This window comes from Arachis ipaensis, chromosome B7 (genome assembly GCF_059453495.1).
Source record: "Arachis ipaensis isolate K30076 ecotype BB chromosome B7, ASM5945349v1, whole genome shotgun sequence".
In the NCBI taxonomy this organism is placed as follows: Eukaryota; Viridiplantae; Streptophyta; class Magnoliopsida; order Fabales; family Fabaceae; genus Arachis; species Arachis ipaensis.
Genome location: NC_142442.1, coordinates 30,869,130 through 30,896,881, shown reverse-complemented (window position 1 = coordinate 30,896,881; position 27,752 = coordinate 30,869,130). Strand labels below are relative to the sequence as shown.

The following is a 27,752-nucleotide window of genomic DNA, read 5'->3' as shown; positions in this document are numbered from 1 at the left end:
AATTATCTTCCTAATTTAACTTCAGTTAATTCAATGGTTAATTTATTTATCTACTTAAAAAAAATTAGAAGTTCAAATTTTGATTTGTATATAGAAGAATGAATCTTTTTAATTTTTTCTCTTAATTATTTAATAAAATGTGATCTTTAATAATTCAATATCTTTAACCAAACTTTCTTAAAATAGGAGTAAGAGTTAAGGATGGCAACGGGTCTCATGAAGACGGAAATATGTTCTCTGGTCCACGGGCAAAAATTTCTCCCATTCCCACCCCGTATTTGCAAAGAGTAACAAGATGTTAACCAAGGTAAATCTGGTACAAACGCCCATGTACGTCACTAGAAGCAACGCATAAAAGAAACCATGACGCCTCCCAAAGAGTCACGGTGGACTTCCGGCGAGACTTGGCACAGTGGCACTTCGCAAATGGTGATGTCTTGACTCCTATAGTGGTGGCCCATTTTCCACTATTCTCTCGCTATTCCAATGAACCCCACCAAGAAATTAATATTTTCCCACATTTTTCAGAGATGTTTCTCTCTCAGAGCCTTTAATCCTAAAAAGTAATCTCATGCCCAGATGATAGTAACTGTTTTTGTGCCCAGCATCTATGTTACCAATTGTATGCTTCAATTCTACTGTAAATGTTCCAATATGGCCTATGCATTCAAGGCGTTTGACAGAATACCACAAAAGGATATAATCTCATGGAACACCATGTTGTTTGGCTATGCTGGAATTGGAAACACGGAATTTACATAGTACTTGTTTGATTCAATGCTAAAGAGAGATGTGGTTTCTTAGAACTCTATGCTCTCGTGCTATTTACAAAATGGTACTAATCGAAAGACAATTGATATTTTTAACAGGATAAGATCACTAAGAATTCCACATAATTATGCTACCTTTACTATTGTTCTAAAAGCATGTTTAGGTATTGGAGACTATTGCTTAGGTCTTCAAGTGCACTGCCTTGCAAGTCGCATGGGTTTTGATAATAATGTTGTAACGACTAGTGCTCTAGTAGATATGTATTCAAAGTATAAGAAGCTAGACAATGCTCTTTATGTTTTCTATGAAATGCCCAAAAATAATTTGGTATGCTGGAGTACTGTAATTATAGCTTGTGTTCAAAATGATCAGTTTATTAAGAGTTTAAAACTGTTTAAGGATACATTGACGGCTGGTATAGGAGTGAGTCAATCAACCTATGCTAGTGCACTTAGCTTTTGTGCAGGATTAACTGCATTCAGACTAGGTACACAATTGTATGGTTATACTTTAAAATTTTCTTTTGGATATGATACTACGATGGAAACTTCCAACTTGGACATGTATTCAAAATGCAACAAAACAGCTAACGCACAAAAGCTTTTCAACTCATTGTCCAATCCTACTCGGCAATCTTATAATGCCATTATTTTTGGATATGTGACGAACGGATTTTCTGTCAGTAAAGAATTTTATAAAAATAATCACGTTGTAGGTATAGTTTCTAAACCAACAAAGAATCCTTTCGTACAAAAGTTTGGTTGTCACAAGTAACAAAACCCAATAAAATTTATAACCGAAGTATTTAAACCTCGGGTCGTCTCTCAAGGAATTGCAGGAAAGTATGATTTATTATTGGTTATGGAAAAGGGTATATTTTTGGGTTTTTGAAATATGGAACAGGAAAATAAATTAACACTAAAGTGAATTAATTATCATAAAAACCATTGCAAAGTATAAGAACTGGAAATCCCATCCTAGTTATCCTTATCAAGAGTGATGAAAATTATTTATTGCTCCCACTTAGTTAACCCTTACTAAATAAAGAAAAGTCAATTGGACTAATCAATTTGATTCCTCAAGTCCTAGTCAACTCCTATGGAAAGACTAGCTTTAGAAGGATCCAAATCAACCAGCAAATTCCAATTTTCAATCAACATCTGAGTTTGATAACTCAAGTGTCATCAATTACTTAACTAAAGCAAAGGGAGAGAAATCTAAATTAAATTAAAAGCATCAATAACATGAATTCGAAGAAAGCAATCTTAAATCTGAAATACCTCAAATTGTATTAAATAGAAAATCAAATTAACATGGAGTTCATAAACCAAATTGGATAATAAACTAGTAAGCTAGAACAAATAAAAGTAGAAGAGAAGTTAAATTAAAGAAACATTAAACTTGGAATTGAGAAGAAACAATCCTAAAACCTAGAGAGAGGCTCTCCTCTCTCTCTAGAAAACTACATCTAAAACCTAAAATTTTGAAGTATGAAAGTTGTCTTTATGAATGAATGGATTCTCCCACTTTATAGCCTCTAATTTGTGTTTTTTGGGCCGAAAACTGGGTCAGAAACAGCCCAGAAATTGCTGGGGGCGAATTTTGCCATGTGCAGGTCGCTAATTTACGCAGATCCACGTGTGTGAATGAAACCACACGTGCGCATCACTTTTCTTTAGAGAAACTATGAAAAAATATATATTATTTTGAAGTCCCAGATGTTAGCTTTCTAACGCAACTGAAACCGCCTCATTTGGACCTCTGTAGCTCAAGTTATGACCGTTTGAGTGCGAAGAGGTCAGGCTGGACAGCTTAGCAATTCCTTCAACTTCTTATATTCCTTCCGCTTTTGTATGCTTCCTTTCCATCCTCTAAGCCATTCCTGCCCTGTAATCCCTAAAATCACTTAACGCACATATCACGGCATCGAATGGTAATAAGAGAGGATTAATATTAGCAAATATAAGGCCAAAGAAGCATGTTTTCAATCATAGCACAAAATCAGGAAGGAAAACGTAAAACATGCGAATTGCATAAATAAGTGTGAGAATAATGGATAAAATCCACTAGATTAAGCACAGGATAAACCCTAAAAATGGGGTTTATCAACCTCCCCACACTTAAACATTAGCATGTCCTCATGCTAAGCCAAGAGAAGCTATAAATGAGTGAAGAGGAATGGTAGAATGTATGAAATACAACCTATCTATATGAATGTAACTACATGCAGAATGCTTTTTTCTACTTGGTTAAAAGTAAACAAATTTTTCAAGACAAACATAAATCTGATTCCACTAATTCAAATCATACAATAAAAGACAAGTAAACTTGTAAGAAGACAGCTCATGAAAGCAGGGAACATAGAATCAAGCATTGAACCCTCACTGGTAGTGTATATGCACTCTAATCTCTCAAGTGTCTAGGGTTAATTTACTATACTCTTCTCTAATCATGCTTTCTAAACTTTGTTCTTCATCTAACCAATCAACAAAAATTTAATGTACCAATGCAAACATCATGAGGTCTTTTCAGGGTTGTAATGGGGCTAAAGTAAGGGTGAGGATATATGTATGGCCAAGTGAGCTATAATATGAATCTTTAATTAACCTAAGCTCTTCACCTATACACACACTCTATGTACTTCTAAAATCATGCCTAGCTACCCAAAATTCTCATTTTTACATATCATACTCATGTATCAACTTTTCTTTAATTTTATCACATATGCATTGATTTTTTATTAACTTAACATTGGGGTAATTTTGTCCCCTTATTTAATTACTTATTTATTTATTTATGCTGGAAATATATTTTTTTTTATTTTTTTATTTTTTTATTATATTTTTTTCTTTTTTTTTGTTTTTTTTATTTTTTTTTTATATAAAAGCAAACCATAACATATCAATGCACATGGATATTTGATTTTTCTGGTTTCACATGAGTAGGTACCCAAATTCCTAATATTTTATCATTTAAATACTGTACACTTTCATTAACCCAAGTACCCACAGTTTTTCCACACTTAGTTAACACACTATCTTAAGCTAACCAAAGATTCAATTGGGGTATTTAATTTGTTTTTCTGCTTAAGGCTAGTGATGTGGTAAAATATAGAACAAGGGGGATAAAAAGGCTCAAGGTGGCTAACAAGGGTGACATAAAAGGGTAGGCTGTTTGGGATAAGTGAGCAAAAACAAGTAATGACCTCAATCATATGCAAGCATGTAAATACACTAAATACTGGACATATAGAATGGAACAAAGTAAAGTCTGCAATTATAGAGAAGGAAACACACAAGAATAAAATATTATGGTTAAATAATGTAACCATGTAATTAAGCTCAAATCTCATAGGTTGTGTGTTCTTTAGCTATAATTCATGTTCCAATTTACAATCTTCAAACAAGTTTTAACACAAAAATTTTTTTCAATTTAAATTAGTGAAATATTATAAAATAGAGTCTTGAAAAGAAATTTATTACTTTAATCAAGTAGTAACTAAATGCATAAAATCAAACAAACATGTAATTAAACATGCAAACACAACAATGAACTAACAAAGAAAATAAAACATTTGGTGTTGAGAAGAAAATAACTAACCCACGGAAGTCGATATCGACCTCCCCACACTTAAAGATTGCACTGTCTTCGGTGCATGATAAGATGTGCAAGTGGACGGGGGTTGTGATTCCTCAGCTGGTGCTCTTTGTAGAGGCTTTCTCTTTACCCTTCTTAGTGGCCATCCTGAAAGAGGGGGAAAGGAAAGGGACATGTAATTCAAATAACTAGAACCTGGAGGAGGAAGGTTCAAGTGATAATCAATGCCAAGATAAAGGATAATGTCTTAAATACATGGTCGCAACTACATGCAACTAGGACATCAATTGAAGTCAATGAAGGCATATTAGAGCAACTAGATGCAAGATGTTTAAAAGTATGCAAGAAAACGGATGAGAAGCATAATTCAAGTATCGAGTAATAAATGTGCCAATTAAAAGAGCATATGTAATGATGACAATTGTGAATGATCATTTCAAATACATGTGGAGCACAAGTATGGTGAAAAAGAGGCATTCAAGTAAAAGAATAAAACAAAATAGAGTTCAAGATGTCATAGGCTTTTTCACAAACACTTGGTGAGCAAGTTAAACTAGGAATGAAAATAATATAATCCAAATATATATGAGAGCCAAATTAAAATATCAATTGTCAAATCACTTCTCATAATGTCCACAAGCTTTAGTATAGTAAGGTAATACCCAACTAAAATTCCAACACCAATATGAGAATACAAGAAAAAGAAGATAAAAAAAACCATGGATAATGAAACTCAAAGAAAAATAAAGTAGAAGGAAATATAAATTAATGTAATAATGAAAGAGAAAAAGGGAAAGAAGAAAGTAAAAAGTAAGAAGGAATAAAGAAGAAAGAAGGGAGAAGAAAGAATTAGGATTGGGGAAGAAAAGAAAAGATTTCTGGCGCATAACTAGGTAAATTGTGCGTCGCATGCGACGCGTGCGCGTGGAGCATGCAAACGCGTGATTTGTGATATTTTCAGGTGACGCGTTCGCGTGGGTGACGCGCACGCGTGACCTGATTTGTGCCATTGGCGCAAGAGCAGCCTCGCGCACGCGCAACTCTCTATTTCATACGCATATTGCCAAATTTTTTGGTGACGCGTGCGCGTGGGTCACGCGCACGCGTGAATGGCCTAATTTTGAAAAATGACGCGTACGCGTGATGGAATTTGTGCTTCCAGCACCATTCCAGGCCCCACTCCATCATAACTCTCTGCCATATACCTCTTTACGTCGATTTTGCAGGGTCACGCGTGCGCATGGGTGACACGCACGCGTGGGAGGCTGATTTTTCAAATGGCGCGGACGCGTTAAGGACGCGTTCACGTGGGCATGCTTGTGCCTAAGGCACACCTCCAGCCACGCTCCCGCGTGACTCTCTGCTTCTTTTCTTCTTGTTTCGAAAGCACCTATGACGCGGACGCATCAGCAACGCTTGCGCGTTGCGTGCATTTTTTTTAATGCAGAATGCAGATGATTATGCAGAAATTATGATTGAACACGAATAAAAATAAAATAAAATAAAAATAAGAATAAAAAGGAAAGAATATACCATGGTGGGTTGTCTCCCACCTAGTAAGCTAGAACAAATAAAAGTATAAGAGAAGTTAAATTAAAGGAACATTGAACCTGGAATTGAGAAGAAACGATCCTAAAACCTAGAGAGAGGCTATCCTCTCTCTCTCTAGAAAACTACATCTAAAACCTAAAATTTTGAATTATGAAAGTTGTCTTTATGAATGAATGAATTCTCTCACTTTATAGCCTCTAATCTGTGTTTTCTGGGTCAAAAACTGGGTCAGAAACAGCCCAGAAATCGCTGGGGCGAATTTTGCCACGTGCAGGTCGATGATTTGTGCAGATCCACGCGTGCGCGTGAAACCATGCATGCGCGTCACTTTCCTTCAGAGAAACTATGGTAAATTATATATTATTTCGAAGCCCCAGATGTTAGCTTTCTAACGCAATTGGAACCGTCTCATTTGGACCTCTGTAGCTCAAGTTATGTCTGTTTGAGTGCGAAGAGGTCAGGCTGGACAGCTTAGCAGTTCCTTCAACTTCTTGTATTCCTTCCACTTTTGCATGCTTTCTTTCCATCCTCTAAGCCATTCCTGTCCTGTAATCCCTGAAATCACTTAACGCACATATCACGACATCAAATGGTAATAAGAGAGGATTAATATTTGCAAATATAAGGACAAAGAAGCATGTTTTCAATCATAGCACAAAATCAGGAAGGAAAACGTAAAACATGCGAATTGTATAAATAAGTGTGAGAATAATGGATAAAATCCACTAGATTAAGCACAGGATAAACCCTAAAAATGGGATTTATCAATATGCTTGTCAAGACCAAGGTCTTAAAGATTTAGAAAATTTTCAATCTTTCCAAAAGTCATATCTTGGCTTTGATGAAATTAGTTTTTTTGGTGATTTGAGCTTGTGCTGCAATCAGAGGCCTGTTGGACATGATTCAACTACATGGATTAGCATTTGATATCTATGCTGCAAATGTTGTTTTAGACATGTAAGTTAATTGTAGAGGTCTGATGCAAGCTTGTTTAATATTTGATGAGATGGAAAGAAGAGATGTTGTTTCTTAGAATGCAATCATTGCAGCTCATGAACAAAATGAGAAAGTAGACAAAACACAAACACTTTTATTCTTTGTTTTAATACTACAGTCAGCAACAGACCCAGATGATTTTACTTATGGCAATGTTTTAAAAGCATGTGCTAGTCAGCAAGCTTTAAACTATGGTATGGATATTCATGGACAAATTGTTAAGTCAGGGTTGGGGTTAGACAATTTTTTTGGCAGTTCCCTTGTTGAATGTATTGCTAGTGTGGAATGCTAGAAGAGGCTGAAAAGATTCATTAAAGTTTGGAAGGGCAAAAAATGATTTCGTAGAATTTAATGCTTTCAAGATTCTCATTGCAAAAGCAAAGTGATGAAAATGCACAGAAGCATTTTCCAAAGATGCTAGAAAATTGGTGTCATACCTAACAATTTCACCTATGCCACAGTGATGGATATTTGTGCTAACTTAGTTACTATTAAACTTGAAAAGCAAATTCATACTCAAATCTTAAAGCTACAGTTGCATTCAGATGTGTATATAGCTAGAACTCTTGTAAATGTGTATTCAAAGTGTGAAAATATGTAAGATTCCAGATTAATATTTAAGAAGGCACCTAAGAAGAAGTTTGTGGCTTGGAGTGCTATGATTTGTGCATATGCATACCATGGTCTTGGAGGAGATGCAGTTAAGTTATTTGAGGATATGAAGCTTTTGAATGTGAAATTGAATCATACAATTTTTATTTCAATCCTCAGAGCTTGTGCACATATGGGTTTTGTGGACAGAAGGCTCTATTACTTCCGGAAAATACAAAACCACTATGGTTTAGATCTACATGTGGAGCGTTATTTATGTATGGTAGACCTTCTTGGGAGATCCGAACATGTAAATGAAGCATTAAAGCTTATTCAAAGCATGCTTTTTGAAGTCTTGATTTGGCGCAGCATTCGCAAATGATTAAGTCTTGATTCCCTTAACAGAGACCCCTTTTCCAATTTTTTTTCTTTTGCGATTCCAATAAACCCACCAAGAAATTAACATTTTCCCATCTTTTTCAAAGATGATCCTCTCTTAGAGGCATCAATCTTGGTGAGAAAGCCCATGTCTAAATGATAGTAACTGCTTTTGTGCCCAATATCTATGTTACCAATTGTTTGCTTTAATTCTACTAAAAATGTTCCAATATGACCTATGTATTCAAGAAGTTTGATAGAATGTCACAAAGGGATATAATCTTAGGGAACACCATGTTGTTTGGCTATGCTGAAATTGGGAACACCGAGTTTGCACAGTACTTGTTTGATTCAATGCCAGAGAGAGATGTGATTTCTTGGAACTCTATGCTCTCGTGCTATTTACAAAATGGCACTAATCGAAAGACAATTGATATTTTTATCAGGATGATATAACTAAGAATTTCACATGGCTATGCTACCTTTGCTATTGTTCTAAAATCATGTTCAGGTATTGGAGACTATTGCTTAGGTCTTCAAGTGCACTGCCTTGCAAGTCCTTTAGGTTTCAATAATGTTGTAATGACTAGTGCTCTAGTAGATATGTATTCAAAGTGTAAGAAACTAGACAATACTCTTCAGGTTTTCTATAAAATGCCAGAAAGAAATTTGGTTTATTAGAGTGCTATAATTGCAGCTTGTGTTCAAAATGATCAGTTTATTGAGAGTTTAAAACTGTTTAAGGATACATTGAAGGCTGATATAGGGGTGAGTCAATCAACCTATGCTAGTGCATTTAGGTCTTATGCAAGATTAGCTGCATTAAGCTTAGGTACACAACTGCATGGTCATACTTTTACAGAGGTCACATCTTGACTTTGATGAAATTAGTTTGTATAGTGATTTGATTACTTGTGCAGCAATCAAAGGGCAGTTGGACAGAATTAACCTACATGGATTAATGGTCAAATGTAACTTAACATTGGATATTTGTATTGCAAATGCTATTTTAGACATGTGTGGTAAATGTGGAGGTCTGACAAAAACTTGTTTAATATTTGATTAGGTGGAAAAAAGGGATGTTATTTCTTGGAATGCAATCATTGCAGTTCATGAACAAAATGAGGAAGTAGAGAAAACACTTTCATTCTTCGTTTCAATGCTGCGACCAACAGTGGAACCAAATGATTTTACTTATGGTAGTGTTGGAAAATAATGTGCTGGTTTGCAAGCTTTAAACTATAGTACGAATATTCATGGACAAATTGTTAAGTCAGGGTTGGGGTAGAAAGTTTTCTTGGTAGTTCCATTATTGATATGTATTGCAAGTGTGGAATGCTAGAGGAGGTTGAAAAGATTCATTATAAATTGGAAGGGCAAACAACGGTTTCGTGGAATTCAATGATTTCAAGATTCTTATTGCAAAAGCAAAGTGAAAATGCCCAAAATCATTTTCCAAAGATGCTAGAAAATGGGATTCATACTTGACAATTTCACCTATGCCACAGTTCTGGATATTTGTGCTAATTAGGTTAGTGTTGAACTTGGAAAGAAAATTCATGCTCAAATCTTAAAGCTACAGTTGCATTTGGATGTCTATATAGCCAGTACTCTTGTAGATATGTATATAGCCAGTACTCTTGGATGTTAGAGGCAATTTAATACAAAATTCGAAACTAAAATTTAGTTGCTTGAAGTGAATCCAGGTTAGTTAAAAGGTTAGATTTTTTTGTTAAGTATTTGTAGCTTTTAAATTTTCTTTCTGTAATGCTTCTAATTGCTCCTATGGCATATGAATTATGTTGGTCTATTAACACGCTACTGTGTGCTTTGTTTATTTGTTTTTTTTATGAACCACATATTTTTCTGATGTTCTAAAGAACTAAATATGAAAATTTTCTATTTTCTCTATATTATAAAGCTGGTCCCAAGAAAGTTTTGAGACATTAGCATGTTACATAAATTCTTTACGGATAACTAATTTATTTATTATTTTTGTGTGCATATATCATAGTTAATTTTTGACCAGATGTTAACCAAGGTAAACCCGGTCTAAATGCCCTTGTACGCCGATAGAAGCAACGCATAAAAGATACCCATGACGACCTCCCCCACCCCCCTAAAAAATTTGGGTAGTCCGGAGAGATTTGGCCTAGAGGCACTTTTCAAATGGTGAAGTCTTGATTCTCCTAGTGGTGGCCCATTTTCTATTTTTTCTCACAATTCCAATAAACGCCATCAAAAAATTAGCATTTTCCATATTTTTCAAAGATGATCCTCTCTCAAAGGCCTCAATCTTGGAGAGCGAGCCCACGCCCAAATGATAGTAACTTCTTTTGTGCTCAGCATCTATATTACCAATTGTTTGCTTCAATTCTATTATAAATGTTCCAATATGACCTATGTATTCAAGGTGTTTGATAGAATGCCACAAAGGGATATAATCTTATGGAACACTGATGAGCGGATAATTTATACGCTTTTTGGCATTGTTTTTAGTATGTTTTTAGTAGAATCTGGTTACTTTTAGGGATGTTTTCATTAGTTTTTATGTTAAATTCATATTTCTGGACTTTACTATGAGTTTGTGTGTTTTTCTGTGATTTCAGGTATTTTTTGGCTGAAATTGAGGGACTTGAGCAAAAATCAGATTCAGAGGTTGAAGAAGGACTGCTGATGCTGTTGGATTATGACCTCCCTGCACTCAAAGTGGATTTTCTGGAGCTACAGAACTCAAAATGGAGCGCTTCCAATTGCTTTGGAAAGTAGACATCCAGGACTTTCCAGCAATGTATAATAGTCCATACTTTGACCGAGTTTAGACGACGTAAAAGGGCATTGAATGCCAGTTCTATGCTGCTGTCTGGAGTTAAACGCCAGAAACACGTCACAATCCAGAGTTGAACGCCAGAAATACGTTACAACCTGGCGTTCAACTCCAGAAAGAGTCTCTGCACGTGTAACATTCAAGCTCAGCCCAAGCACACACCAAGTGGGCCCCGGAAGTGGTTTTATGCATCAATTACTTACTTCTGTAAACCCTAGTAACTAGTTTAGTATAAATAGAACTTTTTACTATTGTATTTGACATCTTTGAACATCTTTGGATCATTTTGAGATCTCTAGACCTCCATGGGAGGCTGGCCACTCGGCCATGCTTACCCTATATTCACTTATGTATTTTTCAACGGTAGAGTTTCTGCACTCCATAGATTAAGGTGTGGAGCTCTGCTGTTCCTCATGAATTAATGCAAAGTACTACTATTTTTCTATTCAATTCAACTTATTCCACTTCTAAGATATTCATTCGCACTTCAACATGAATGTGATGAACGTGACAATCATCATCATTCCCTATGAACGCGTTCCTGACAACCACTTCCGTTCTACCTTCGATTGAATGATTATCTCTTGGATCTCTTAATCAGAATCTTCGTGGTATAAGCTAGATAGATGGCGGCATTCATGAGAGTCCGGAAAGTCTAAACCTTGTCTGTGGTATTCCGAGTAGGACTCTGGGATTGAATGACTGTGACGAACTTCAAACTCGCGAGTGCTGGGCGTAGTGACAAACACAAAAGGAGGGTGAATCCTATTCCAGTATGATCGAGAACCTCAGATGATTAGCTGTGCCGTGACAGAGCATTTGGACCATTTTCACAAGAGGATGGGATGCAGCCATTGACAAGGGTGATGCCTCCAGACGATTAGCCATGCAGTGACAGCGCATCGGACCATTTTCCAGAGAGGATAAAAAGTAGCCATTGACAACGGTGATGTCCTTACATAAAGCCAGCCATGAAAAGGAGTAGGATTAATTGGATGAAGACAGCAGGAAAGCAGAGGTTCAGAGGAACGAAAGCATCTCTATGCGCTTATCTGAAATTCTCACCAATGATTTACATAAGTATTTCTATCCTTATTTTATTATTTATTTTCGAAAACTCCATAACTATTTTATATTCGCCTGACTGAGATCTACAAGGTGACCATAGCTTGCTTCATACCAACAATCTCCGTGGGATCGACCCTTACTCACATAAGGTTTATTACTTGGATGACCCAGTGCACTTGCTGGTTAGTTGTATCGAAGTTGTGAATGAAAAACGATTTATTAAGACGTGCGTACAGAGTTTCTAGCGCCGTTGCCTGAGATCACAATTTCGTGCACCAAACACCATGTTGACTGGCTTTGCTGGAACCAAGTTTGCACAGTACTTGTTTGATTCAATGCCAGAGAGAGATGTGGTTTCTTGGAACTCTATACTCTCGTGCTATTTACAAAATGGCACTAATCGAAAGACAATTGATATTTTTATAAGGATGAGATAACAATAAATTTCACATGACTATGCTACCTTTGCCATTATTCTAAAAGCATGTTATGCTATTACAGACTATGGTACGAATATTCATGGACAAATTGTTAATTCAGGGTTGGGGTTAGAAAGTTTTCTTGGTAGTTTCATCGTTGATATGTATTGCAAATGTGGAATGCTAGAGGAGGTTGAAAAGATTCATTACAGATTGAAGGAGGCAAACAATGGTTTTGTGGAATTCAATAATTTCAAGATTCTCATTGCAAAAGCAAAGTAAAAATGCCCAAAAATATTTTCCAAAGATGCTAGAAAATGGGAGTCATACTTGACAATTTCACCTATGCCACAGTTCTGGATATTTGTGCTAATTTAGTTATGTTGAACTTGGAAAGCAAATTCATGTTCAAATCTTAAAGCTACATTTGTATTTGGATGTGTATATAGCCAGCACTCTTGTAGATATGTATTCAAAGTGTGGAAATATACAGGATTCCAGACTAATGTTTGAGAAGGCACCTAAGAAGGAGTATGTGACTTGGAGTGCTATGATTTGTGCATATACATACAATGGTCTTGGAGGAGATGCAATTAAATTATTTAAGGATATGCAACTTTGGAATATGAAATCGAATCATACAACTTTTAGTTCAGTCATCAGAGCTTGTGCGCATATGGGTTATGTGGACAGAAGACTCCATTACTTTCGGAAAATGCAAAACCACTATGGTTTAGATCTATATGTGTAGCATTATTCATGTATGGTAGACTTTCTGGGGAGGTCTAGACAAGTAAAGGAAGCATTGAAGCTTATTCAAAGCATGCCTTTTAAAGCTGATGATGTAATTTGGAGAACTTTGCTTAGCAATTGCAAGATATAAGGGAATATAGAAGTCGCAGAAGTAGCAACTAGTTCTTTATTGAAGCTGGACCCTCAAGATTCTATTAACAATTTCACAAAACAACAATTGGTTGTAGTGTATGTGAGGCAATGCAATAGAAAATTCGAAACTAAAATTTAGTTGCTTGAAGTGAATCCAGGATAGTTAAAAGGTTAGATTTTTTGTTTAATATTTGTAGCTTTTTAATTTTTTTCTGTAATGCTTCTAATTGCTGCTATGCCATATGAATTATGTTGGTCTATTGACAAGCTACTGTGTACTTTGTTTGTTTGTTTTTTTTTATGAACCACATATTTGGCTGATGTTCTAAACAAAAATTTGCTATTTTCTCTATATTATAAAGCTGGTCCCAAGGAAGTTTTGAGACTTTAGCATGTTAGATAAATTCTATACGGATAACTAATTTTTTTTTGGTTTAGCGGATAACTAATTTATTTATTATTTTTGTGTGTATATATCATAGTTAATTTTTTACCAGATTTTAACCAAGGTAAACCCGGTCTAAATGCCCTTGTACGCCGTTAGAAGCAACGCATAAAAAAACCCATGACGACCCCCCCCCAAATCAGGGTGGACTTCCGGAGAGATTTGGCCCAACGGCACTTCGCAAATGGTGAAGTCTTGATTCCCCTAATGGTGGCCCATTTTCCATTTTTTTTCTCACGATTCTAATAAACGCCACCAAGAAATTAACATTTACCATATTTTTCAAAGATGATCCTCTCTCAAAAGCCTCAATCTTGGAAAGCAAGCCCATGCCAAAATGATAGTAACTACTTTTGTGCCTAGTATCTATATTACCAATTATTTGCTTCAATTCTACTATAAATATTCCAATATGACCTATGTATTCAAGGTGTTTGATAGAATGCCACAAAGGGATATAATCTCATGGAACACCATATTGTTTGGCTTTGCTGGAATTAGGAACACCAAGTTTGCACAGTACTTGGTTGATTCAATGCCAGAGAGAGATGTGGTTTCTTGGAACTCTATGCTCTCATGTTATTTACAAAATGGCACTAATCGAAAGACAATTGATATTTTTATCAGGATGAGATAACTAAGAATTTCACATGACTATGCTACCTTTCTATTCTTCTAAAAGCATGTTCAAGTATTAGAGACTATTGCTTTGGTCTTCAAGTGCATTGCCTTGCAAGTCCTTTGGGTTTCAATAATGTTGTAACGACTAGTGCTCTGGTAGATATGTATTCAAAGTGTAAGAAACTAGAAATTACTCTTCAGGTTTTCTATAAAATGCCTGAAAAAATTTTCTTTTACTGGAGTACTATAATTGCAGCCTGTGTTCAAAATGATTAGTTTATTGAGGGTTTAAAACTGTTTAAGGATACATTGAAGGCTGGTATAGGGGTGAGTCAATTAACCTATGCTAGTGCATTTAGGTCTTGTGCAGGATTAGCTGCATTTAGCCTAGGTACATAATTGCATGGTCATATTTTTACAGAGATCACATCTTGGCTTTGATGAAATTAGTTTGTCTAGTGCTTTGATTGCTTGTGCATCAATCAAAGGGCAGTTGGATATAATTCAACTTCATGGATTAACGGTCATATGTAATTCAACGTTTGATATTTGTATTGCAAATGCTATTTTAGACATGTATGGTAAATGTGGAGGTCTGGTAGAAGCTTGTTTAATATTTGATGAGATGGAAAAAAGGGATGTTATTTCTTGGAATGCAATCATTGTAGCTCATGAACAAAACGAGGAAATAGAGAAAATACTTTCATTCTTCGTTTCAATGCTGCGACAAATAGTGGAACCAGATGATTCTACTTATGGTAGTGTTGTAAAAGCATGTGCTGGTTTGCAAGCTTTAAAGTATGGTATGGATATTCATGGACAAATTGTTAACTCAGGGTTGGAGTCAGAAAGTTTTCTTGGTAATTTCATTGTTGATATGTATTGCAAGTGTGGAATGCTAGAGGAGGTTGAAAAGATTCATTACAGATTAGACGGGCAAACAATGGTTTTGTGGAATTCAATGATTTCAAGATTCTCATTGCAAAAGTAAAGTAAAAATGCCCAAAAACATTTTTCAAAGATGCTAGAAAATGGGAGTCATACTTGACAATTTCACCTATGACACAGTTCTGGATATTTGTGCTAATTTGGTTACTGTTGAACTTGGAAAGCAAATTCATGCTCAAATCTTAAAGCTACAGTTGCATTTGGATGTGTATATAGCCAGCACTCTTGTAGATATGTATTCAAAGTGTGGAAATATGCAGGATTCCAGACTAATGTTTGAGAAGGCACCTAAGAAGGAGTATGTGACTTGGAGTGCTATGATTTGTGCATATACATACAATGGTCTTGGAGGAGATGCAATTAAATTATTTGAGGATATGCAACTTTTGAATATGAAACCGAATCATACAACTTTTATTTCAGTCATCAGAGCTTGTGTGCATATGGGTTATGTGGACAGAAGACTCCATTACTTCCGGAAAATAAAAAACCACTATCGTTTAGATCTATATGTGTAGCATTATTCATGTATGGTAGACTTTCTGGGGAGGTCCAGACAAGTAAAGGAAGCATTGAAGCTTATTCAAAGCATGCCTTTTGAAGCTGATGATGTAATTTGGAGAACCTTGCTTAGCAATTGCAAGATGTAAGGGAATATAGAAGTCGCAGAAGCAGCAACCAGTTCTTTATTGAAGCTGGACCCTTAAGATTCTTTTGCGTATGTCCTTTTATTTAATGTGTATGCTAATGCGAGAATGTGGGGCGAGGTCACAAATAGAAGAAGTATAATAAAGAATTGTAAGCTAAAGAAGGAGCTGGTTGTAGCTGGATTGAAGTAAGAAATAAGGTGCATGCATTTCTTGTGGGAGACAAGGCATGATCTGAAGAGATATATGAGCAAAATCGTCTACATGTGGATGAGATAAAGTGGGATAGATATGTACCATAATTTGATTTCATGCTTGATGAGGAGGTAGAAGAACAAGATTCTATAAAGAATTTCACAAAACAACAATTTATTGTAGTGTGAGGTAATGTAGAAAAAATTTAAATCCTTGCCTACGATAACTTGATGGATACTTCTACACTTCTTTGTGGGTATAAATTTTTGGAAAGGAAAATAAATTGCCAGAGTTTGAAGATAAACCTTGAAGCCAACCTGGAAGGAGTTTAGAGGCAATGCAATAGAAAATTCGAAACAAAATTTAGTTGCTTGAAGTAAATCCAGGATAGTTAAAAGGTTAGATTTTTTTGTTTAATATTTGTAGCTTTTTAATTTCTGTCTCTAATGCTTCTAATTGCTGCTATGGCATATGAATTGTGTTGGTCTGTTGACAAGCTACTGTGTGTTTTGTTTGTTTGTTTTTTTTTTTTGTTATGAACTACATATTTTGTTGATGTTCTAAAGGACTAAATATGAAAATTTTATATTTTCTCTATTTTATAAAGCTAGTCCCAAGAAAGTTTTGAGACTTTAGCATGTTACATAAATTTTATACAAAAATAACAAATTTATTGATTATTTTTGTGTGCATATATCATAGTTAATTTTTTACCAGATGTTAACCAAGGTAAATCCGGTGTAAATGCCCTTGTACGCCGCTAGAAGCAACGCATAAAAGAAATCCATGACGACCGTCCCCTCCCCCTCCCCCTCTCCCCCAAAAATCAAGGTGGACTTCCGGAGAGATTTGGCCCAACGGCACTTCGCAAATGGTGAAGTCTTGATTCCACTAGTGGTGGCGCATTTTCCATTTTTTCCTCATGATTCCAACAAACGCCATCCAGAAATTAATATTTTTCATATTTTTCAAAGATGATCCTCTCTCAAAGGCCTCAATCTTGGAGAGCAATTCCATGTCCAAATGATAGTAACTGCTTTTGTGCCCAGCATCTATATTACCAATTATTTGCTTTGATTCAACTATAAATGTTCCAAATGATCTATGTATTCAAGGTGTTTGATAGAATGCCACAAAGGGATACAATCTCATGGAACACCACATTATTTGGCTATGCTGTGATTGGAAACACTAAGTTTGCACAGTACTTGTTTGATTCAATTCCAGAGAGAGATGTGGTTTTTTGGAACTCTATACTCTCGTGCTATTTACAAAATTGCACTAATCGAAAGACAATTGATATTTTTATCAGAATGAGATAACTAAGAATTTTACATAACTATGCTACATTTGCTATTGTTCTAAAAGCATGTTCAGGTATTAGAGACTATTGCTTAAGTCTTCAAGTGCATTGCCTTGCAAGTCCTTTGGGTTTCACTAATGTTGTAACGACTAGTGCTCTAGTAGATATGTATTCAAAGTGTAAGAAGTTAGAAATTACCCTTCATATTTTCTATAAAATGCCTGAAAAAAAATTTGTTTAATGGAGTGGTATAATTGCAGCCTGTGTTCAAAATGATTAGTTTATTGAGGGTTTAAAGCTGTTTCAGGATACATTAAAGGCTGGTATAGGGGTGAGTCAATCAACCTATGCTAGTGCATTTAGGTGTTGTGCTGGATTAGCTACATTCAGCCTAGGTACATAATTTCATGGTCATACTTTTACAGAGATCACATCTTGGCTTTGATGAAATTAGTTTGTCTAGTGCTTTGATTGCTTGTGCAGCAATCAAAGGGCAGTTGGACATAATTCAACTACATGGATTAACGGTCAAATATAATTTAACGTTTGATATTTGTATTGCAAATGATATTTTAGACATGTATGGTAAATGTGGAGGTCTGATGGAAGCTTGTTTAATATTTGATGAGGTGGAAAAAATGGATGTTATTTCTTGGAATGCAATCATTGCAGCCAGTGACGGACCCAAAAAATTTTAATAGTGGAGGCAAAAATATCTATACTGAAATAAATGTTATTGAGCATTATTAGTTATATTAAAAATATAATAGAGATATAAAAATTAAAGTGTTAATAAATATTTTCATTCTTAAAATACTATTTATTATATATAATTTATAATTTTTTTTATTTTTAAAACCTGAACTTAAAACATCTTAATTAAATTATAAATAACTTGTGATCCTAATTAATTTTACTTTTATTTACTTTTATACACATTTAATAATAAAAAGAGTGAATTAATTAGCACGTTAGCGCTTATTGATACAGTAATATTTTTAATTTGAAACGAGAATTATATATAAATACAAAAAAAACTAAACCTGTATATAAAAAGTATGTTTATATAAAATAATATAAATTTAATTTATAATTATTTTTATCTCTTTTTTTTAAAGTAATTAAATTTTTTATATATTTTTTAATTTAATTTTGATACATTGTCAGATTAAAAATTTTATGCATCTATTTAATTATGTATTGTAATTAAAAAATAACTTTTTACATTCATCACATAAATAGTTATCTAAAAAAAATATAATTAAATAACTATGTAAAAAAATACATATTTTAACATATCAAAATTAATTCCTATGCTTTTAAACAATTGTTCTACTACTCATGATAATTTTCAAATATTAATTAGCATCCATTGAATTAGAAAATTCATTTGTTATAATATTTATGACATAAAATACTTTTTAATACAAATAGTTATTACAAACAAAATTATTTAATGAAAAATGCAAAATCACTATGGTTTCACTACACCAAATTTGATGAATAGCTACACTTATTTTATGACCCTTATTTAAACAGTCGTTATTAAATAAAATAGTGACACTTATTTATATAATTTTTTCAGTGTCACTAGCAATTTATTCCTTTCTCTCTTTTTTCTTTTTTTATTTTCTATTTCTGATAACCATTTCTATATTTTAAAATGAAATTGGATCGGTGCTTGTTAAACGGCACTGTTTTGGTTTTTTCCCCAATGTTCAGCCCTCACTCATCCCCTTCCCCCCAACACCCCCTGTTCATGAATCACTATCTCTGAACTCAAGCAAAGTTCAAAATCACCCCGCCAAAACACTAGGTTCTCCCTGCAATGATTTTGAGACAGTGTCGCCACCGTCCGTACTGTCGGCGCCTCCGCGTCCTCTCTTGTAGCCCAGGCCCTCTCTTGTAGCTCGGCGTCCTCCTTCCCGCTGTCCGCGTCCTCCCTGTCTTCTCTGTTCGAGGTTGGAGTAGCTCACCGCCGTGTCGCCGCCGGTCTCCGTTCGTGTCTCCATCGAAGGTTAGTCGCACTACTTTCACTTCTTCGGTTCTTCTCTTCTTTTTATGCTTTGTTTGCTAATTTTTTAATGTGAAATTGTGAATGGATTAATGTAAATCAAATAACTTATACATGATTGTTATTCTTTGGTACTGTTACTTGTGATTTTAAATTTTTCATTTATTCTTCGTCTGAGAGATCATGCTTTGTATCTTATTATATGGAGGATTGTTTTGTTGGAAGCTTTAAATTTTGTTTGTTTTAAAATTCATTTTGATTTTACTTGCACACAACCTGTTCGATGAAATGTTTCAACTAAAATTATGGCTGACTTGATACATTTCTAATTAGAAGGATAGATAATATAAAATTGATGCACTAATATGGTAGACCTCTCCTCGTCATCTCTCTGTTTCAAGGCTTCAAGCTCTCTCTTCGACAAGTAGTACTCCTCCACTATAATAATATCCCCTTTTAGAGTGATTTTAATTTCATTTCTATTGTGTTTCGTAGTGGATTACAAGATTCTTACTCACTTTAATTCCTCACTTCAGAAAGGTATGTGTGCTTTATCCTTATTGAGTTATGGTAATACTTCAATAATTTCTTTCTTTGCCTTTTTAAATAGGAATTTATTGTGTGCTTTAATTATATGATTAATTTTTGAAGCATGAATTTGTGATTATGATATGTAAGCATAATGCATTGTTGCCTTTAACTTTTGTGCAGATTTTGTTGTCGGCTTTTGAGTGTCCTCATTGTGGTGAGAGGTGAGTTACTCTTTATTGTGAATTGTGTTTATTGGCTGCAATGTGATTGCTTGCTCTAATTTCATTTGATTTTTAATTAGAAAACAAAATAATATAAGGCATAATGGAAATTACATAGCAAATGAAGAAAAAAACTAAGACAAATTACATGGCAATGATGCATGATGCATTAGTCAAACCAATACTAAGAGAAACCAAAAGAGGATATGCATGGATACAGTAAAGTGGTTCATTCAAAAACTAATTAAGCATATTGTGAAGATGGATTTCGAAGATGGCAAGCAGCTTGCTCCACAATATAAACTAATTAAGAGCATTTTTAATTAAGGAAAAGTACTGGGTGCGTTAGCTGCATTTCTAATTGTGTCTCTTCCGTACATACATGTAGCACACTCCAGATATATTAAACCAGAGTCTTATTTCATAATTAGCTTATTCTACTATTTCTTTATTTTGTTAAGTAATAGTCCTTACATTATATCACTGATTGTGTAACTATGTTGCTAAAATTTATTATTCTATAGTAAATAATCACCCAGGCTTTCCTCATTTTATTTCTTTGATAAAATGAACTTAATTAAACAAAACAAGATATTGCTATCAATCTTGATATATGAATTATATTTTTTCTGTATTGGAGTTCTAACTTATTTTCTTTGTGCTTTGTGCTTTCTACAATCTCGGAATTGTTCTGGTCATAATTCTTCTCCATTTTACTTATATATCGTGCAATTGTGCTTTGTTTTACTTTGTTTGTGTGCATGTAACAGTATTAAGAGTATAGAATTCACTTTCTTTTTTCTGCACTTAACATGTTCGATGAAATGCTTCAACTAGATTTCTTTGAATTCTCCCTTTATTATTTCTTCTCTTGATTTCTTTGATGTTTTTGTGCCTTGATGACATCATGAATCAGTTAGTCATCTTCTTGAATTATGCAAATTGCTATACTAGAAATGGAAAAGCTAATTAGCTGAACTTTAGTCTTAGATTTCATCTCTCTATCTTATGTCCATCCTTGTAAAACCTGGTAGTTTTGTTTTTGTGCACCTATAAACTTGATGTGAGCTTGATGACTAATTTATAGCAAAAGCTAAAAGCAAAAAACCACCATCACTACTAGTATAAAAAAACCATCTCTTACTAACTTTCTTGTGTTCATATTGACTTAGGTGTCTAACTTCTATATTATAGGAAATAAATTAATGTAGCATATGTGTCATGAGACAGAAATGGAATTGCTAATATATATATGAGATTGCTAATATATTTCACATCGCGAGACTACTGCTGCTGCTATTTTTACTAATGCAAAACTGGGTCATGAAGCTAGTTTTCTTTGCCATCATTGTTGGCATGTTGGATGAGCAAAACTGGAATATGTGATCTGTATCATTGGTAGTGATGGTTGGTGTTTCAAGTAAGGTATAAACCCAAGAGTGAGAGAGTGCTCTTTGAGCTGTAGCATTTGTTTTCTTGAATATTCTGCAGATTGTCCAAGAGTCCTGCATGTTGAAATTGAAGTTAGCTAGAAAGTGTGAGATCGATCTTGTTAAGAAGGGTCATGGCCAAATTAAAAGGCTTAATATTCCTACTTTTTGGTGATATTACTTGAAAATTAATTTCTTAAATGTAATTTCTTATTAGTTTTTAAGAGTATTTCTTAAATGTAATTAACATGGAACTCTTTAATTATATTTTTTACTATGTTTTTACAGGTATGAAGAGAAAAAGGCTAATAAAGAAGTATCAAAATCCTAAAAAATTCCTCAAAGATGTTGAAGATGCTAAAATAGTGTCATCTCCTAATACAAGAGGAAATGATCATATCTCAATTTTCAATTTTACCAAATTCTTAAAGTGTGAATTTATACATGATTGTTATTTTTTTATTTAAGTAATATAGTTTTCTCTTATTTCTTTTATGTTTTTACAAGTATGAAGAGAAGAAGGCTAATAAAGAAGTATCAAAGTCCTAAAAAATCCTTCAAAGATGTTGAAAATGCTAGACTAGTGTCATCCCCTAATGCAAGAGAAAATGCTCATATCTCAATTTTTAATTTTATCCAATTCTTAAAGTGTCATCCCCTAATATTATTTTTCCTTTTTTTTATATTATTGCAGGTATTAAAAGGAGAAGGCTTGTACAATTTGAAGAGGAAGAAGATGAACATATTGAACCGAATGTTGTATATGCTAAAGAAAATGTTCATCTCTCAAATGATGAAAATGGTAACTATCTCCTCTTTTAGCATACTATGATAAAAATATTGTGAAGTTTCTAATTCCTTTAATTAGGTTTCTAATTCTTTTACTTTGAAGTTATCTTGGCACGAGAAAAAAGACATCTTCCAAGTCATTCTAAGTCAACATCTTCTAAAGGCACGAGTCAACAAGAGCATATACCTCAAAGTTCATCCATTCAAAATGAAGTTTATAGTCATAGCCTATCAGATGCTGATTTTCTTAATAATGAAGAGGTAAATGGAGTTGCTATTTCTAGAAAGAAGTGGAACACCACATGATTTGTTATTGTTGTAGGTATGTTATTTTTTCTTATTAATTTACTAGTTCAAATAATCTGTTTTCAATTACTAACTGTCTTAAATAATAGCTCTTTTATTTTCTTTTTAGATGAACAAGGGGTTGAAAAGAGTATGCATCTTAAGGTAAAAGATGCATTTTCCCTTCATCATAGTAGGAAACGAGTTCTTATAGAATGGAATGGAAGTGGTCAGCCAATTGGAGAATCCGGTGGACTCTTGGGAGGTGTTTTGGGGCTCATTGCAAGTAATTTTAATAATTTTCCTATAATGTACAAAACTTGGCATAAGGTTCCAATGCAATACAAAGATGCTGTTTTTGAGAATACTATTAAGGTATGCTATTTTTTATTATATTTTTATTTTGAAAAATATTATTTGTTGTGTTTACCTTAAGTTTTGTATACTAACTACATATTTATATTTTTTTTGAAGAAAATATTTGTTGTTAATGATGATGAACACAAAAGGTATATCTTGTCAAATCTTGGAAATAAGTGGAAGAATAATAGATGCAAGCTATTCAATGAGCATTATAAATTGGAACTTAGTTGGGATGCAAATGTTAATTCGAATCCAATTGGAATTTCCAAAGATCATTGGGCTGCATTTTTGGAATATAGATTGAGTCCAAAAACTCAGGTAAACACATTTGTTCTTTATTAGTTTTTATTTGTGTTTAAGATCCATTAACTTTTATGCTTGTTAATATGCAGGAATTGTGTGAAAAGAATGCTACAAATCGGCAACAATTAAAAATTCCTCACACTCTTAGCTCAAAAACACTTGCTAGGAAACGCCATGAACTTGTACATTTGTTTACTTTCTTAGTATTTTTGTTTTCTTAATTTTTTGTGTTAGTTATATTTTAATTTGACCAATCTTTTAATAATGTTAGGGAGTTGAAACTGGGCGACAGTTTAGTAGAGGAGAAATGTTTTCTATCACTCACAAGAAAAAAGATGGAACATTTGTCAATGAGGAAGCACAACAAAAAAATGTAAGATAAGATTCTAATCTATATTTATTCCCACAATGATATTAACATAGTGCCCTTTTCATTTCATTATTATGTATCCTTTTTAGGTTTGCTAAGACTAAGAGCATTTTAAGTTTTGAATTTCTCTTCTCATTTTCCTTTGTATATATTACATCATTTCATTCCTAACAACAGTAATATGAAGCAGTAATTAAATTAAAGTAAAGCGCTCTATCTTCAGGCTTGAATGCTTGATTTTGTTCTTTAAAATAGTAGTACTCCTGTTGCTTAATAAAATTGTAGTACTTCTTTGCAAAATGATTGATAAATTCTATTGGACTAATATTGCATATGTAACATTATTATTTGTCTATGAATCACTCCAGGAAGACTTACAGAAGGAAATTGGTGAGGGTGCTTCTGAAAATGAAGCATATGTTAAAATATTTGGCAAAGAGAATTCAAGCTATGTTAGAGGTATGGGATTTGGTGTTCGTCCATCTCAAATGATTGGATCCTTATCCCGCTCAAGAGAGTCTATGCAATCTACTACAACTAGTAGACCATCAAGAGCTGAATATCAAAACTTGAAGTTACAAGTACAATTGCTACAGGAGCAAGTAAATTTTCTTGTGAATCATCAAAAGGGTCAATTGCCACCCGGTTTTTCTACTGAGGTAAGATAAGGATATATGTTATACTTAATTTTATAGACTTGCGTACTTAATTTTTGTCATCAACTTTTTCTAAAATGATTATAGTTTGTAATCATAGCCTCTTGTATAACACTTGTTGATAAGTATCCTTCTAAAATATTTTCTAAAATATATATTTTTTTATTTTCAATTGTAGGTTGCAGATTTTGAATCACCGACACATACAAGACCATATTCTTCTGCCAGTCATGAACCTCAACAACATAGGCCATCCAACGTTTAAAGGAGTTTTATGATTGAATTGTTAGGTTTACAAGTTTGGATTAAGTTGGAATTTTTTGAATTTACATATGGATTATTACTATGTAAGTAAAATTTGTAGAATTCAACTTTTGAAATACATTGTTACTATTTTTGTAAAATTTGTGGGATTGAATTTGGATTTGTTGAAAAACAATGTCATTTATGGAGAATTCAATTTTTGATAATAGAAATTTTGATGTTAGAGAGATTATGACAGTTTAAAATAGTCACTAAATACAGAAAAAACTGTCACATGAATAAGTAACTTAGTAACGGTTTCAAAGCAAAAAAATGTCACTAAAAATATTGGACGGTTTAAATAGTCACTAAATATGCCTAAAAATTATCATAAGAACTAGTAACTTAGTGACGGTTTAAATAGTCACTAAATATGCTTAAAAATTGTCACATGATTTAGTAATTTAACGACGGTTTCAAAACGTCGCGAAATATAGTATAAAAAACACCTTTACAAGTGTTATAAATTAGTGACGGTTTTATATTTTAAAAAACCGTCACAAACAATTTAGCGACACTCCTTACCAACGGTGGTCCAAAACCGTCACTATGTCAGTTGGCGACGCTCAAATCTGTGACGCTTTTTTTAGCCGTCGCAAAACCATTTAGTGACAGTTAAAACCGTCACCAAGCATTAAAAAAACCGTCGTCAAAATGTTGTTTTGTTGTAGTGTTTATATCTATATGTGTAGCATTATTCATATATGGTAAACTTTCTGGGGAGGTCCAGACAAGTAAAAGAAGCATTGAAACTTATTTAAAGCATGCCTTTTGAAGTTGATGATGTAATTTGAAGAACTTTGCTTAGCAATTGCAAGATGTAAGGGAATATAGAAGTTGCCGAAGCAGCAACCTGTTCTTTATTGATGCTGGACCCTCAAGATTCTTTTGCGTATGTCCTTTTATCTAATTTCTATGCTAATGTGGGGATGTGGGGCGAGGTCGCAAAATAAGAAGTACAATAAAGAATTATAAGCTAAAGAAGGAGCCTGTTTGTAGCTGGATTGAAGTGCTTTTCTTGTGGGAGACAAGGCACATCCAAGATTTGAAGAGATATATGAGTAAAATCATCTACTTGTGGATGAGATGAACTGGAATGGATATGTTCCAGAAGTTGTTTTCATGCTTGATGAGGAGGCAGAATAACAAGATTTTTTTAAGGGTTTCACAGAACAACAATTGGTTGTAGTGTGAGGTAATGTAGAAAAGATTTCAACCCTTGCCTACAATATCTTGTTGGATACTTCTATACTTCTATTTGGGCATAAATTTTTGGAAGAGGAAAAGAAATTGCCAGAGTTTGAAGATAAACTTGAAGCCAAGCAGGAAGGAGTTTAGAGGCAATGCAACAGAAAATTTGAAACTAAAATTTAGTTGCTTAAAGTGAATCCAGGGTAGTTAAAAGGTTAGATTTTTTTGTTTAATATTTGTAGCTTTTTAATTTCTTCCTCTAATGCTTTTAATGGCTGCCATGGCATATGAATTGTGTTGGTCTATTGACAATCTACTATGTGCTTTGTTTTTTTTTTCTTATGAACCACAAGTTTTGCTAATATTCTAATGGACTAAACATGAAAATTTGATATTTTATCTATATTATAAAGCTAACCACCAAGGAAGTTTTTGAGACTTTATCATATTACGTATTTATATTTAAGCCCTCATTCAGATGGAGCGTTAGAATTTTACTCAGCCATTCTTTGGTTGACCATTACCTTGTGATAAGGTAATCACCATAGGTGATGTTTTTTCAAGTTCAATTTTTTTTTTGTATCTAACTCAAGATAGAAAATACAGAGGTGCGTGTGGCTCCTGGTTTGCCGCTATACTGCTGCAAACCCTGGTGAACCTGCACGAATTCCTCTTCCGTCGATTTCCTTCCATGGTCCTTCAGAGCTCCTAGACGTACCTACCATCGCTGGTCATCTTCTCGCCGTCGCAGGTTTTAGGTTCCAAATTTGATTCCATGTCCTTTGTTTTGCTGGTCTAAGACCTGGTAAACCAATTCATGTTCCTCCTCCATTGTTCTTCCCTGACTACATGTGCTTTGCTGACAGCCTTGAATTTGCTTTCAATTTTATCGCAGCTCCTATTAATATTGATCCTTTCCAGTCTCTAAAAACATAAGTTATTGCTACATTGCTATTTGAGCTTCTGAAAGCTACATCTGTGCTTACTTTTAGCCATTCGTTAGGAGGTTGTCTAGGAAACTTCCTTTCCCGCCTTATGTTTCTGTTACCTCATGGGCGTAGCAATTTCCCTTGATGGGGCGGGTACCCATGGGGATTTGCCCGTCAGGAGATGGACATAGCGAGGATTTTCTATCTGATGAAATGGAGGACAGAGACTCGTGAAATAAACGGGACGGGGGTGGGGATAAAGATCTCCACCTTGTGGATAACCATATAATACTCATATATAGAAAATACCTAAAATACCCTTATTATAAGAAAACAGTAGATAATAGTTTTGATGACATGTGTTAGTTTTAGTATTTGACAAGTGTTAATCTTGAATGCATCCTATGAAAACACCAATAAACTAATTGGACAGGAGATTGAAATTGAAAATCAGATTCTAATTTCTCTCTCAACTCAATTTTTTGCTTTTTTAAAATCAAATCAGTATTATTACTTCATAAAGATGTTTCACCTAGCTCTCACTAGTGGAGGCTACTGCCACTGGCATCCACCGTAGAACAGCATAACAGCTGCTCTTTCACCGGCAGTGGCAACGGGTGCTCCTTCTCTAGCCTGTCAGTTACGCAGTCAGCTTCCCATCCTGTTGTTGTTGTCATCGAAAAAACCGATTTTGGAAAGAGCACCCAGCTCTCTCAGATGCTCTACAGCCGCGGCTACGCCAATTTCACCAGAATCGCCGTCACTCAACCTCGTAGTGTCGTTGCCATCATCAAAACAAGGTAAATAACCAACTTCTTTTTCTACACTAAAATCCAAGGTTTTGAAAATCGGTTCGAACCGATTGGTTGGATTGGTCAAATGGAGAATTGGTGATTAAAGCAAATCGGATAATAGGTATAACTATCTCTCTTGAAAACTAGACCAAAACCGTTAATCTGGTTGAGAACTAGTCTGTTTTTAATAAAAAAAAGACCCCATATGATGTCATTTCACCAATTAAAAGAAAAAAAAACCTAACTTCCCTAGTTCCCTTAGCTCTCTGGCCTCTCTCTCAACCAATCAACTCCAGAATTGCACTTATCGAAGAAAAACTTGAGAAAGTTG

The 27,752-nt window shown here is 34.2% G+C and overlaps 1 protein-coding gene and 4 pseudogenes across 1 annotated transcript; all 5 read left to right on the top strand.

Annotated features, from left to right (window-relative positions):
- Window positions 1-486: 486 nt before the first annotated feature.
- Window positions 487-7,888, top strand: LOC107606935 (pentatricopeptide repeat-containing protein At3g02330, mitochondrial pseudogene; annotated as a pseudogene).
- A 65-nt stretch (window positions 7,889-7,953) lies between these two features.
- On the top strand, window positions 7,954-16,132 carry LOC107606936 (pentatricopeptide repeat-containing protein At3g02330, mitochondrial pseudogene; annotated as a pseudogene).
- A 593-nt stretch (window positions 16,133-16,725) lies between these two features.
- On the top strand, window positions 16,726-22,533 carry LOC148550729 (pentatricopeptide repeat-containing protein At3g02330, mitochondrial-like; annotated as a pseudogene).
- Window positions 21,900-24,469, top strand: LOC107609982 (uncharacterized). Its single transcript, XM_021107556.2, has 8 exons — window positions 21,900-22,036; window positions 22,133-22,549; window positions 22,643-22,887; window positions 22,987-23,193; window positions 23,268-23,360; window positions 23,450-23,551; window positions 23,917-24,207; window positions 24,383-24,469. The coding sequence occupies exons 3-8, from the start codon at window positions 22,666-22,668 to the stop codon at window positions 24,467-24,469; spliced, it is 1,002 nt and encodes a 333-aa protein (XP_020963215.1). The 5' UTR covers window positions 21,900-22,036; window positions 22,133-22,549; window positions 22,643-22,665.
- Window positions 24,470-24,536: 67 nt separating this feature from the next.
- LOC148550728 (pentatricopeptide repeat-containing protein At3g02330, mitochondrial-like) lies at window positions 24,537-27,431 on the top strand (annotated as a pseudogene).
- Window positions 27,432-27,752: the final 321 nt, after the last annotated feature.

Excerpts from the sequence above, each read along its gene's own strand:
- LOC107609982 (XM_021107556.2), top strand. The coding sequence starts at position 22,666 with ATGCATCTTAAGGTAAAAGATGCATTTTCCCTTCATCATAGTAGGAAA. Across the intron at positions 23,552-23,916 it reads AGGAAGCACAACAAAAAAAT|GAAGACTTACAGAAGGAAAT; the intron begins GTAAGATAAGAT and ends GAATCACTCCAG. Across the intron at positions 24,208-24,382 it reads CACCCGGTTTTTCTACTGAG|GTTGCAGATTTTGAATCACC; the intron begins GTAAGATAAGGA and ends TTTCAATTGTAG.